The following is a 15,000-nucleotide window of genomic DNA, read 5'->3' on the forward strand; positions in this document are numbered from 1 at the left end:
AAGCTTTTACCATTCTCTTATAAATTATCACTGTTACTGAATATTATAGATTATAAAACAGATACATGGACTATCTAGAAAGATCATTATAAACCTTGATTCCTTGTATATTTTACCTATGCATATTAATGAAAAACTCAGCAATGGGTTCTTGTGAATTGTACATTCTATTTCATTTCTTCGCAGCTCTATTCAGCAGCTATGAGAACAAGAGCAAAGAAGGCGCCGGAAGTCAGATTTTTTGACTTTGAAGACCATTATGGGTACGGACATAACTATATTCACAAGTCTCAGGATTTACCAATGATCCTCAGGTGAGACCTATCTTCTGTGTTCAAGAGAACTAGCTTGTGATATATATATATATATATATATATATATATATATAGATAGATAGATAGATAGATAGATAGATAGATAGATAGATATATATATATATTGGCATTTTGTAAAATGTGTTGTATTATAGTGACATCGCCTAATCTTGTACTGATTTCCATTGCAGAGAATTTGTCAAAGCCGCAAGATATAGCAAGTAATCAAGATGTGTATAAATATACTGTACAGAAGAGAAAATAGTACGTAAGGAACACATCTGTTTTAACACATTCCCATTTTCTCTCTTACTCTCATTTTCACACTCCTCCATTGTTGTGTAAAGAGTCCATGTTTTGTAGATTATTTCAGTTTGTTGAAATACAGAGAATCAAATTATTGTTATATTTGTTATATTTATTGTTTTGTTATTATTGAACTATATTTATTGTTCAATACAGAGGGTTTATGATAGGAACAAAATGTAGCTCTTTTGTTCTCCTTTTTATCCAGCAATACAGTATAGGATAAAAATATTCAAATATTATTGTTAAGGAAAAAGAAAAGTACAGGTATGTTAAAAACATTTTTTTTTACAGTGTTTGCTTCTTTTGCGGTTCTTTTTTTCTTTTCTTTTCTTTTCTTTTCTTTTGTATCTCGCTGTACTTAATTTTGTCCTCTTTTCTCATTTCTGCTTTTCTCTCCTTTCCATGTGTCTTCTTTATCTTCAGCTTCTTGTGTGTTCTTTCCTTCTTTTTCTTCTTCCTCCTGTCTCCTCCTTTGTCTTCCCTCTTTCCTCCGTTTTCCTCTTCCCTCCCATTCTTTCTCCTCTACCTTCTCCCCTCCCTCCCTCCCTCCTTCCATTCTCATTCCTCCTTCCTCTTCCTCCCTCATCCCTCTTCCCTCCTCTTCCCTCCTCTTCCTCCCTCTTTGCTCCACCTTTTTCCCTCCACCTCCCTTTTTCCAGCTATGATCACTACGCAAGAAGTCTTTTTTGTTTGGTTTTAATTTGACTCGTCCTTTTGCTTTTCTACTTAAAAGAGGCTGTGACTTTTTTTCAGTACATTGACATTAGTCAGAATGCAATAGAGCTACATTGCTTTTGAGACATGTATACTGCCTTGCGAGAAAAAAAAAAGATTTTTATTTACCAGTGCTCAGTATAACTCTTGTGCAAATAAGGCATTATTGTACAGATGTATTTTAAATATATATTTTCAATTGTATTCTCTTTCATTTTGATTTCCTGTGTGTTCTATGGATAGGATGGTTTTTACATTTTTTGCGGTTATGATTCTATGCTTGTAGAATTTATGCGCTGTTCAAAATAGTGAAGAGTAATGCAGAAATTGACAAAAAATGAATAGGTGTTGAATGATAAAGTAATGATAATCCATAAACCGTTCATTAATGGTTGAAAATAAGATCATTTGAAAATGTGAAAGGCAAATGACAATACCACACCAAACAGCATGATGAATAGTTGACAAAAATATCCTAGGTTCTGCAGTTACTCATAAAACCAAACATGTAAGTATAAGGACGATACATTTCTAAAAATTCATAAGAGAACCAGTGGATCACTTACATAGGAGATAAGTCTTAAATTTATTCTGACTCTTTTATACCATAAATTGCATATCTATTAGGTTGTATGATGGACTATAACTAAAATAGGTTATTTTTGCTGTCAGGTTTCTTCGGAACATATACCAGACAGTGTCAGAAATTAATTGAGACGCCAGCAAAATGGCTAAGGAGTAGTATATACTTACACAAAAGTATATTACTTTGACATTACATGAATTGAGATCTTTGCAAAGTTAATATATATTTTACCTTTGCTCTAAGATTCTCTAGAAATTTTAATACCTTATTCGGTCATTTAGAATGCTTTCTTTTGTTCTAAGTAAATATTGGCATTTGGTGATACAGTATTAAATCAGTGTCTGAATTTCTTCTAACACAGAAAAGTATTATATCTTATAATCTAAAGGAACCAAAATATGATTACCAGGCAGTGCCAAAAAAAGAAATTAAAGAAGACATTTTTTTTATATTACTTAAGTATCAAGGTATAGGGTATATAGAATTTTACAAACCAGTCAGTTACTGCAGATTTATAACATGTTCATTAAATGACCACATGGTGTTATCTGGATTCCCTCACTTTAATTTCTTATGCATTCACTGTAAGCTTCTTAGTCTTTGAAGCTCATTGCAAAAAATGGCTCCCTTGTTGTTGTGCACAAAAATCATTAATTTGTGTAATGTAAATCTCTAGCCACACCATAGCCTAGAAACAAACAAAACAGCTATTACATATACAAAAATCATTGTGTGGGTGTCCCCCCCAATCCCTTGCCCGTTGTTGTCGTAAGGGGCTTAGGAGGCGGAGACTGAGACCCAATGATGGGGAACTCCCCAACCTTGGGACCCCCCCAATCCTTTGCCCGTTGTTGTCGTGGGGGGGCTTAGGAGACGGAGACTGAGACCCAATGATGGGGAACTCCTCAACCTTGGGACTCAACTAATTTTGCATGGTCTTTTTTCCCACTCATGCTTTTCGTTTCAGTTTCTTCACCAATCCCTTCTACTATCCACCTCCTAAGGTATGAGAGCCATGCTGAAAGGATGAAAGGCTGACTTTGTGTCAGTCCTGAACGGCCTGAGGGAACCATGGGCACGGTATTCCCCTGCCATACCTGGCCCTTACCCCTCAAGGGGACCCTGAGGGGTGGACTTTTTTTTCCCCAACATACTCCAGGCTTATCATGGCCAATAATGAAGATGTAACCCCACTTTTAGGGGCAATGAGGCATGCCCCTTTATCAAATAGCCCCAATCCAGGCTCCCCTTTGACCACGGCTCCGAACACTGCAACAACTCCCCCATCATCAATGCATACTAGTACAGTATCAACCCTAATCAACAACCAACCCCCAGGAGACATTTCTACTCTCCCAACATGCTCAACTTCAACACCTTTACTCCCACAACCTTCTTCATCACCCACCCCATCCTCCCTTATTACTACCTTACAGCCTTATTGCCCACCTCCCCATAAAACTACCCCCCTCAACACTACTCCCTCCTCCACACGTCCCCGCACTTCTACTACCCCCACCTCTACAAGAATCCTAAATACTCTATTTAGCCCAGCCAAATGGGACCGATTTTTCGTGACCCCTCCCACAGCTCCCTACTCTCAAAACACCCTCCTCTTCCAACAATGCCTCCAAAAACAAGTAGGCAAATTTTCTTTCCGTAGCCGACCCGACCACTCCCGTCTCGTCACAGTAACAACTGAAAACCAAGCTATAGCATTAACAAAACTAACTGATCTATGTGGTAATCCCATCCCTATAGAACCTCATCCAACCCTCAATACTTGCACTGGAACTGTCTCTATCTCCCCAACAGATTGCCCAATCCATGACAAAAAATGGTCAGATTGTGGAGAGGACTTACTCGCTTGTCTCACAGATTATGATGCAACATATGTACAATGCTACTCCATTCCTGAAGCCAGACAGGAAGCACGTCGACGAGGCTTTTCTCTCACCCCCTACTCCAGTAATGTCGCTCACTCTGCCAATTCCCATACCTCCCAAGCTCCTAAACCCAACCCTCCTCCATCTAACTTCCCCTCTTCTACCTCCTACCTTCCTTAATCAAATTCTTTTGCCATCCTAAACCCAGACACTCCAATCTCTACCCAATCAAATTCTTTTGCCATCCTAAATCCAGACACCCCAATCTCTACTACAGCCCCAACACCTTCGCCTCTCCCTCCCCGCACTACCCGCAGCAGACAGAATAAACGTTCCACCCCCTCTTCCCCTACCTCACAATCACCTCCACCTTCCTTTGCCCTTATTTTTTTTTTTTCCCCAATCCCTTGCCCGTTGTTGTCGTGGGGGGGGCTTAGGAGGCGGAGACTGGGACCCAATGCTGGGAAACTCCCAACCTTGGGACTCAGCCCTCGACTCAACAAATTTTGCATGGTCTTTTTTTTCCCCTCCTACTTTTTCGTTTCTGTCCCTTCACCAACCCCTTCTACTATTCACTTCCTAAGGTGTGAGAGCCGTGCTGAAAGGATGAAAGGCTGACTTTGTGCCAGTCCTGAACGGCCTGAGGGAGTCATGGGCACGGTATTCCCCTGCTTTAGTTGTCTAGCCCTTACCCCTCAAGGGACCCTGAGGGGTGGACCGTTTCTCTCCCCAACATACTCCAGGCTTATCATGGCCAACAATGAATAACCATTAACCATTAACCATACCATTATTAGAGACAATGAGGCTTGCCTCTTCATCAAATAGCTCCACCAATTCAAACTCGCCCGATTCCCTGACCCCAGGCTCTCCTTTGACCACGGCTCTGAACACTACAACTAATACCCCCTCCTCAATGCCGACTAGTACAGTATCCACCCTAATCAACACCCTAGGAGACATTTCTACTCCCAACATGCTCAACTTCAACAACTATACCCCCACAACCTTCTTCATCAACTACCCCATCCTCCCTTATTACTACCTTACAACCTTATTGTCCACCTCCCCATAACACTACCTCCCTCAACACTACTCCCTCTTCCACATGCCCCCGTCCTTCTACTACCCCCAGCTCTACAAAATTCTTAAATACTCTATTTAGTCCAGCCAAATGGGACCGATTTTTCGTGATCCCTCCCACAACTTCTCACACTTTCTGCTTTGACAACCTGTTTTCATTCCTCAATCTAACCCCAAGACATTACCTTACCCAACCTTAACCCATTTACTCGTCAATTCCTTTGCCCAGCTTTGACAACTAATCACTAACTCAACCACCCTTCACTACCATTTACTATAGTGCTATATGACCTTAGATGTCTAGCACATTTATTTTGCTTTTAACCATTAACCATTGCCCCTATTTTCCAGACACCAGACTTATCTTCCCCCCCTCACAAGAAAACCTTTATCTCACAAAACTCTGCAACCAACCCCATTACAGAAACTCTTGAAGATATCCAGAACTACATAATAGAATCCCAAACTGTTACTCATCCACCTTCAAATTCTACAATTCCCGCTCCCTCCACACTCAAAGTGACTGCCGATATCCATCCTCCTCCTACTCATATTCTCCCTACACCCAATCCTCCTACCCCATCTCAACAACCCCCCCCCCCCGACTCCACCCCTACCTATATTAACCCTCCCACCATCCCCTCTATCCCTTCCACTCCCTCCTGGATACACACGTGAATCCCTCATGTCACAAATACCCTCTTCCCCAGACCCTCTACCTCCCGACACCCCTCCTGATACAACACCACCTCCCCAACCTCATTCTTTATCCCACCCTCTAGCACCTTCTTCTTCAAATTCTCCAACAAGCACTGCAATCTTTGCCACTAAATCAACGAAAGTATAACTATCCTTCATTGGAACATTCGCGGTTTCCCCTCGCACAGACCTGACCTCCGACATATCCTCTCCTCTTATAACCCATCCATTATATGCCTCCAAGAAACTTTTCTTACACATTCTCCAATACCAATCCCCAATTACCATTTTGTTTCTTCCCCACACTCCCTTTATGTCTCATCCATACTTATCAACCAGAAAACACCTTATGCCATACCTCCCTTTCAAAACACTGTCCCTTGCACAGTTATTCGTATCTTTCTTCACCGCTGGATCACAGTGATTTCAGTCTACTTCTCCCCTTTCCACCCCATTGACTTTGTTGCTTTTGAAAACCTAACTTCCCAACTTCAACCACCTTTCCTCATAGTAGGTGATTTTAACTGCCGCCACACTCTTTGGGGTGATTCTATCACCAATTCCCGTGGCCGAGCTCTAGAGCGCTTCCTCTCCACAGCTGACCTTATTATTCTAAATTCAGAGCGCCCCACACACTTTGATACACGCACGGTCTCTTTCATGCATTGACCTCTCTCTATGCTCCCCTTCTCTTCATTTAGACCACTTTCCCTATAGCGACCACTTTCCAGTTCTCCTTTCTCCAACTTCATATGTACCACTTCTTAACTCCCCACGCTGGTGCTTTGATAGAGCCGACTGGCGTACTTTCACTTCACTCTCTGCTATTCATACCCCTCCATCCTCCCTCTCATCCGTATCAGAAATTATTCAATGTTTCACAACTACAGTCCTAAGAGCTGCGCATACAGCTATTCCTCCTCAAGACCCTATACCTCAAAGTGTGTTCCATGGTGGAATTCTGATTTCACTAAAGCACTCCGTTTAAAACGTGCAGCCTGGAACAGTTACCGCTACAAACGAGGTACCCCTCATCAACTATCAGCTCTTATCTCCTTTAAAAGAGCATCTGCTTGTCTTCGTCGAACAATCCGGAATAGTAAAACAAATAGCTGGCGAAATTATGTTTCCTCACTTACATCCTCTACATCTATCTCAAATGTTTGGCCCCGGATCCATAAACTATCAGGCACCCCCCCCCCCCATCCAGCCCCCGTCCTCCATATTAAAGATACCCTCATCTCTGATCCTCTCCAAGTCGTTAATGAACTGTGTGATTATTTCAGCCAGGTCAGTAGTGGTTCTCACCTTTCTCCACACTTCTCTTCTATTAAAACCACCAGGGTACGTACCCCCATTATCTTCACCCTATCCTCTGCTGAGTTCTATAATGCTCCCTTTTCTTCCTCTGAACTCAGTGCTGCCCTAAAATCGTGCCGCAACACTCATGAAGGCCCTGACGGTATTCACTACCGTATGCTCCGACAACTCCCAACTTCCTCCTTATCCTTCCTATTAACAATTTACAACCGCATATGGACATCAGGAAATTTTCCTTCTCATTGGCGAGAAGCTCTTATCCTCCCCTTCCTGAAACCCAATAAATCGGGTACCCCCCTCAAGACTATCGCCCCATCGCACTAACTAGCTGCTTATACAAACTACTAGAGCGAATGGTTAACTTCCGCTTAATGTGGTATCTAGAATCTCACAATCTTCTCTCACCTTCCCAGTTTGGTTTTCGCCGTGTCCGAAGCACAGCTGACCCCCTTGCTCATTTAAGACATATATTACATCCGCATTTACACGCCATGAATCCGTACTAGCTATATTTTTTTACCTAGAAAAAGCATATGATACTACATGGCGGTACCATATTCTCCAACAATTGTTCTCTCTAGGCATACGGGGAAACATTGGTGTCTTCATAAAGTCTTTCCTCTCCCAACGTACTTTCCACGTCAAAATTGCCTCTGCCACATCATCTCTCTTTCCTCAGATTGAAGGCGTTCCACAAGGCAGTGTGTTTAGTACCACCTTATTCCTTCTTGCTGTAAATGACATTGTCTCAGTTCTACCACCAGGAGCCCGGTCATCACTATATGTTGATGATATAATCATCTATGCCTCTGACACATCCATACCAAATCTCTACCAATTTCTTCAATCTGCAATATCATCAGTATCCTCCTGGGCCACAAACCATGGCTTCCGCTTTTCTACCCCCAAATCTTTCTCCATCCTTTTCTCACACACACGTCTAGGTCCCCTAACTCCACTCATCTTATATGACACTCCACTCCAACACCGTTCCTCTGGCAAATTCCTAGGCGTCATTTTTGACTCCAAACTGCCCTGGCGAGACCATATTCATAACATCAAAGAAAAAGCTCACCACCGTCTCCGAATCTTACAAACCCTATCCTATATATCCTGGGGCTCAGATCGAAAAACTCTCCTTCATCTTCATGTCACCTTGATCCTCGCCACTCTTGATTATGGATGCCATATCTACTCCTCTGCCTCAACTTCACTCCTTGTCCATCTTGATACAATCCATCAGTGTGGTCTTCGCTTAGCCCTAGGTGCCTTCTGCTCCTCTCCAGTTGAGAGCCTGTTCACTGAATCAGGCATACCATCTCCCTCTCGACGCCGTGCCCTTTTCTCTCTCCAATGTTATGCTCGATTCCACCAACTTCCCCTCACTAAACTAGCTATCCCACGATCCCTACTTCCTACCTTTGCTTCTTCTCCACGTTTACCTACTCCTTTCTCCACTCGCACGGATACCCTCCTCTCCCATTCCCCTTTTCCCCATCTCCAACCTCTCCCGTTCTCTGTCCATTCAGTCCCTCCATGGCTTATACCTTACCCCCATATTTGCTCCTCTGTCTTCCCTGACCCACCAAAATCAAATATTCCTCCTACTGTCCTTCTCACTCATTCCTCCAGTATTCACGTATTTTCTCGTATTTTCAAATACCCCCTCCCTTCTGAATCCAGTGTCCTTACTACAGAACTGTATGCACTCTTTTTTGCCTTAAAGCACATATACTCACTCCCCTCTTCCTCTTTTACAATTTTTACTGACTCCCGTAACTTATTAACTCTCATAAAGTCAATACACACGGCCAACCCCCTTGTTTGTTAGATCCAGAACTGGTTGTTCTACCTGTCCACACATCATAAAATAATTAAATTTTGCTGGGTGCCCAGCCATGTTGGAATCCCCGGCAATGAACAGGCAGATACTCTAGCACGCTACGCTACCATGTCCACATCAAACCAACCACGTTTCTCACATATCCCAGCCACGGATTATTACCCACACTTTAAGACCTTCTTGTATAATCGATGGCAATCTTTTTGGTCAAGTCTCCACACTAATAAATTACATACTGTAAAACTATCAATCTCCTCCTGGTCAGCTCCATTTCATCGGAGCAGACGTTCGGAGGCGCATTGGCCACACTCGTCTAACACACTCCAATCTGATGTCACAATCCGATGCACCCCTATGTTCCTTATGTAATGTTTCTCTTTCAGTCACACATTCTATTGTCATGCCCACGTTTTGAAGCAGCCCGTACCTCTACTTTCCCCCACCTATCCTCCCTACATAGACCTCCCAACCTATCAGACATCCTTACAGAATCTCACACTTTCTGCTTTGACAACCTGTCTTCCTTCCTCAAACGCATATATATCCTTCACTTAATCTAACCCCTTTGCATTACCTCACCCGACCCTAACCCATTCACTCACCAATTCCTTTGCCCAGCTTTAACAACTAATCACTAACTCAACCACCCTTCACTGACATTTACTATAGTGCTACATGACCTTAGATGTCTAGCACATTTATTATGCTTTTAACCATTAACCATTACCCATTGTGTGGGTGTACGCGTGCGCGCGTGTGATGTAAAACATATACGCATGTACAAACATCAAATCGGCTAATGGTGATTTTCCAGTCACTTTATTTTCTTTACCAAAGTAAAGTTAAAATGCAGAAAAAAATGCATTGCCTCAATATCTACAAAAATGTTGTATATGTATATATATATATATATATATATATATATATATATATATATATATATATATATATATATTTTCACATTGGTAAAACCATTTTCAAAAAAAAAAAAAAATTTTGCCCTGCTGACACAATCAAATATAATATCGTTAAAGCAACACTTAGAATCTCAGTCACCTCTAGAGTTCATGTGTATGTATGAATTAATGAATATCTAACCCTCCCTCTCTCTCTCTCTCTCTCTCTCTCTCTTTCTCTCTCTCTCTCTCCCTCCCTCCCTCCCTCCCTCCCTCCCTCCCTCCCTCCCTCCCTCCCTCCCTCCTTCTCTCCCTCTCTCCTTCCCTCCCTCCCTCCCTCTCTCTTTCTCTCTCTCTCTCTCTCTCTCTCTCTCTCTCTCTCTCTCTCTCTCTCTCTCTCTCTCTCTCTCTCTCTCTCTCTCTCTCTCTCCCTCTCTCTCTCTCATTCTCTCTCTCTCCCTCTCTCCCTCTCTCTCCCTCTCCCTCTCTCCCTCCCCCTCCCCCTCCCCCTCCCCCTCTCCCTCTCCCTCTCCCTCTCCCTCTCCCTCTCTCCCTCTCCCTCTCCCTCTCTCTCTCTCCCTCTCTCCCTCTCTCCCTCTCTCTCTCTCTCTCTCTCTCTCTCTCTCTCTCTCTCTCTCTCTCTCTCTCTCTCTATCCCTCTCCTCACCCTCTCTCTCTCTCTCCCTCTCTCCCTCTCTCTCTCTCTCTATCAAATTAAGAAAAATAAGGAAAAAGTTTAAAACCAGCTTACAACTTTGAGTCAAAATTTACAAAGGAACTTAACCAAAACTTTTTTTATTTTTTTTGCATACGGCCAACCGTATTTTAACAATTTATGAGGAAAACCATTAATTAAATACTAAGTGAAAGTAATAATCATGTCAACGGATTTCGTCACTGGAATAATAAATAAATAAAATATTACCCAAAATATTTATACAAATTAACGTTCATTTCAAATAGCATATATCGAGTAGGACATTTTATACATTAGTTGGTATAGGAAAAATATACTGAATGAATCGATTTTTTTTTTTTTTCGGATACGATACGAGAGACGGTGCAACGAATTCTAACGGTTTTTTACTAAATTATCTCAGTTGGTCAAAGATCACCAGAGTCAGTGGTTCTGTAACGCCTGTCGCGGTATTTAGTATGTAAAATGTTTCCCCCCCCCTCCTCTCTCTCTTTCTCTCTATCTCTCTCTCTCTATCTATCTATCTATCTATCTATCTATCTATCTCTTTCTCTCTATCTATTTATCTCTTTCTATATATCTATCTATCTTTTTCTCTCTCTATCTATCTATATCTTTCTCTCTTTCTCTTTCTGTCTATCTACCTATCTATTTATCGCTCTCTCTCTATCTATATCTCTATCTCTCTATCTATCTCTTTCTCTCTATCTATTTATCTCTTTCTATATCTATCTGTCTTTTTCTCTATCTCTCTCTCTCTCTCTCTCAATCTCTCTCTCTTTCTGTCTATCTACCTATCTATTTATCTCTCTCTCTCTCTCTCTATCTATCTATCTATCTACCTCTCTCTCTCTCTCTCCGTCTATCTGTCTCTTTCTCTATATCTATCTGTCTCTTTCTCTCTATCTATCTATCTCTTTCTATCTATCTATCTATCTATCTATCTATCTACCTATCTATTTTTCTCTCTCTCCCTCTCCCTCTTTCTCTCTCTCTCTCTCTCTCTCTCTCTCTCTCTCTCTCTCTCTCTCTCTCTCTCTCTCTCTCTCTCTCTCTCTCTCTCTCTCTCTCTCTCTCTCTCTCTCCCCGCCTTCCCTATGTAATATATATAATTTACGCTCGCTTGATACAATTAGCCTAAATACTTGACTCTAATTATGCACGTATAGATTAAGCCGTTATTGATATAAGCACCTTCGATGTTATTTAGATTGTGTAGGGGAAAAATTAAAACGGTTAAAAAAAAGTACCCCAGATTTTCAAATAATTTAGTCTCACTCATATTCTTTCTACTTTTTTCACTTGACTGCCCGCCGTTTTTTTTATTATTCATTCATTTATTGTATTTCAGTATCACAGCTTTTGAAGTCCCAAGAGCAGTCGAGGAAATACTGGAATACATCATGTGGTTTCCCAACGGCAATTACCTTATGTTCGATAACAAGGTTAGTTGATGTTATTTTATGTACTTGATTAAATCCTAGGGAGTTGTTCTAGCCATAGAAAATACATAGGGTTTCTTCTGCAATGTTCATATTTTGAGACTGGTGTGTCTGGGCTTTCCTCCTGTCTGAAATATTTTGGCACAACGCTTACATAAATTTTGCCTCGTGCAGCTGCTTTAATGGCCAAAAGCTGAAATTTGTGTTTGTTCACTACGCGCGTTCTAACTTAAAAGGGAACTATGCACAGATTCTGCATCGTGGCTACATAATCGCCTGTCGTAGGGGGGGGGGGGGGAGGGGGATTTCGGATTGATTTTGTCCAGTAATTGAACAGAATTCGTTTAAGAACAGGGCGGTATACCTTATTGTAGCTTTGCTGCCGGGAATTAGTCGACTGGTAACAATGTTCTGTAAGACAAAACTAACAAATAATAAACGTTAATTAAAAATACTAGGGAGCTGTCGGGCAGGCATCGCTATATTGTACAGCCTCCGTCCAGCATTTGGGTAATATTTGCGCAAGTGCCAAAATATTCCACGCAGGACAGGCCAAATTGTACTAAATTCCAACGGCAACATAATGAATTTCGCCATATAGTCCCAAAGTTTATATACTCAAATACCTTGCGCTGTCCTGCGTGGAGGTGATAAATCTCGTGATTGCGTTTTCCTTGACCTTTCCCACGTGGCCAGTTATGTTGCATCCCAGAGTGCAGCTGAGTGGAGATGGCAGCTAATTTGTCTAAATAAGCCTTAGACACACACACACACACACACACACACACACACACACACACACACACACACACACACGGCGAAGGAGAGGCATGTAAAGACACTGTAACATTTACTAAGGATGATGCCACAGCAGATAACAAGTGTGAAAGAAGAAAGTAGGGAAGAACGTGCAAGTGAACAAGAGATAGGAGATAGTGGAAATTAAAGAAAAATGGATAAACTAGAAGGAGAGATAAAAGGGAATAATGAAAGGTGAATTGAGGGAAGAAGTGAATAGTGAATTATTGTGAAGACCTATATAATATGAATCATACACCGAATTCACACCAGGGAAAATACATTATTTTATTTACGTATTTTGTTGCATGTTAATGTATTACAATTTTCAAACTTATCTACATTGTTATTCGCTACACCTAAATCTGATCGTAGAATATGACTTATAGATTTAACAGCAGGTGGAGCTATGTTTATCGTCATTGAATGTATATTGTTATTTTGGAATTATGTTATTTTTCTTCTTTTTCTAAGAGTCGCGCAGGGAGCCTTGAAATAAGAAAATTCAAAATATAATGATAATAGTATCAGTAATATTTTGTTCCCTTGTCTCTGCAGATGCACAGAGCACCGACGCCTAAAAAGAGAATGTACTCACCCAGCAAACAAAAGCATCGAGCCACGAAATACGAAAAAACGAAATGCCCGATTCCGACCAGACGCAAAACGGAGTCGATCCTCCACCAACAGTTGCTGGAAATCATCTCTGACTACAAGTACCTAGACATGAAAAACTCGGCTAGGTTCAAAGACTACACCCAGATACAGAATGCAGTACCACACCGCAGGCACGTCAACGAAAACGTGGAATTCCTTTTGGGTCGCAAATCGTACGGACTTGGCTGGCGTGGCGTTAAGCTTTGGATGGCTGAGGAGGTCTTGGCGAGCTGTCCTGTGGAACCTCGCGATGCCTTCAGGAGGAGAGTTACGGAGTCAGCTTCCTTCGCAGAGGCAGAGGGACTTCAGGGCAGTAAGGTAGGGTGTCGCAGTTTGCGGAGTGATGCTTTGTGGGTATATAGTCTCTTTGGATTTTTTTATATACGTACATATGATTATACATACGTATACGTACACACATATACATACATACATACATACATACATACATACATATACATAGAAAATTGTTCATAAGAAAAATGACCCCAGCAGGTTGCCGAGTGTCCTCTGCTGAAGGTGTGCAAACCATGTACTGTGGTGTTGCATCGTCTCAACTGCAGTTCCTTCGCGTAGAAATTGCTGAAGGTAAGCAGGTTCCTTATTACCTAAACGACTAGTTTTGGTCAGAAAAAAACAACAATTACTTTGTTTGTTTGTTTTACATTCGATGCCTTTTTATTATTTATTTATATTTTATTATCAATATTCATTTTTTACGTGTTATGTTTGTGAGTGTTTTATTTATGAATGCTGGTCTGTTTTTAGAAGGCAAGATTTCTAAAATAAATAAATCAATAAATCACGTAAGAGAATATAATAAATTAATATGAATAGGAAAATAGATATAACATATGAATGTAAAGATAAATATAAATATTTAATATGAAATATAACACAATAATATATAAACAAAAGTTATATCATCTGGGGGCCCGGGGTAAAGCTCTCTTGCGGGTTAGCCTTATATTTATGAGCTTTGGTGATGAAATATATACTTGGCAGAATAAGAATGTCCATTTATATGTATCGGGAAAAATAATCAGAATAAAAAAAACAAAAAAAAACGTGAAAGCGATTATATAGCCATTTGTCATTCATAAGTATACACACGCATAGGTATAGTTGCCACATAGTTACATACATGCGGTAATGGAGCCTGGGCTAAGATGCCTGTAACCTATTTCGTGATCATAGCAACGTCTGCACTTTAGTTAAATTTTGCAAATCTATTACTTGAATTTTGTATAAATTCCTACTGCGTGATATGCAGGTAATCATTGATTAATAACTCCAATCAGTACCAAAATCATGGACTGAGCGTCGCATTCGTATTATATGCGGTAATAGTGGTAATTCTGGTGCACACACACACACACACACACACACACACACACACACACATACACACACACACACACATACATATATAGATATAGATTTTTTTTCCCATATATTCACCCATGTTCTCTCTCTCTCTCTCTCTCTCTCTCTCTCTCTCTCTCTCTCTCTCTCTCTCTCTCTCTCTCTCTCTCTCTCTCTCTCTCTCTCTCTCTCTCTTTCTCTCTCTCTCTCTCTCTCTTTCTCTCTCTCTCTCTCTCTCTTTCTTTCTTTTTACAACCATCGGGAGCTCAAGGTTTGTGACCCCCCCCCCCCCCCCCCGTTCGCTAGGCCACTAGTTATCTATATAAATCTACATAAATGTGCTCTGAAGAGCAAACTTGAGCAAGATTACTGATTGGAAAAAAAATGACAT

At 41.1% G+C, this 15,000-nt stretch overlaps 2 protein-coding genes across 2 annotated transcripts in view; both read left to right on the top strand.

Moving 5' to 3' along the window:
* The window catches only part of LOC125028027 (lysophosphatidylserine lipase ABHD12-like), an 11,258-nt gene extending 10,128 nt beyond the window's left edge, over positions 1 to 1,130 (top strand). The window contains exons 10-11 of the mRNA XM_047617287.1: positions 187 to 314; positions 506 to 1,130. Of these exons, the coding sequence (XP_047473243.1) occupies positions 187 to 314; positions 506 to 539 (162 nt within the window). The 3' untranslated portion in view covers positions 540 to 1,130. The remainder of the gene's footprint in view (positions 1 to 186; positions 315 to 505) is intronic.
* A 9,639-nt stretch (positions 1,131 to 10,769) lies between these two features.
* The window catches only part of LOC125027737, a 6,281-nt gene continuing 2,050 nt past the window's right edge, over positions 10,770 to 15,000 (top strand). Inside the window, exons 1-4 of the mRNA XM_047616857.1 lie at positions 10,770 to 10,803; positions 11,699 to 11,792; positions 13,146 to 13,562; positions 13,740 to 13,832. Of these exons, the coding sequence (XP_047472813.1) occupies positions 11,751 to 11,792; positions 13,146 to 13,562; positions 13,740 to 13,820 (540 nt within the window). The 5' untranslated portion in view covers positions 10,770 to 10,803; positions 11,699 to 11,750 and the 3' untranslated portion in view covers positions 13,821 to 13,832. The remainder of the gene's footprint in view (positions 10,804 to 11,698; positions 11,793 to 13,145; positions 13,563 to 13,739; positions 13,833 to 15,000) is intronic.

The sequence above is a fragment of the Penaeus chinensis genome, chromosome 8 (genome assembly GCF_019202785.1).
Source record: "Penaeus chinensis breed Huanghai No. 1 chromosome 8, ASM1920278v2, whole genome shotgun sequence".
Lineage (NCBI taxonomy): Eukaryota > Metazoa > Arthropoda > Malacostraca > Decapoda > Penaeidae > Penaeus > Penaeus chinensis.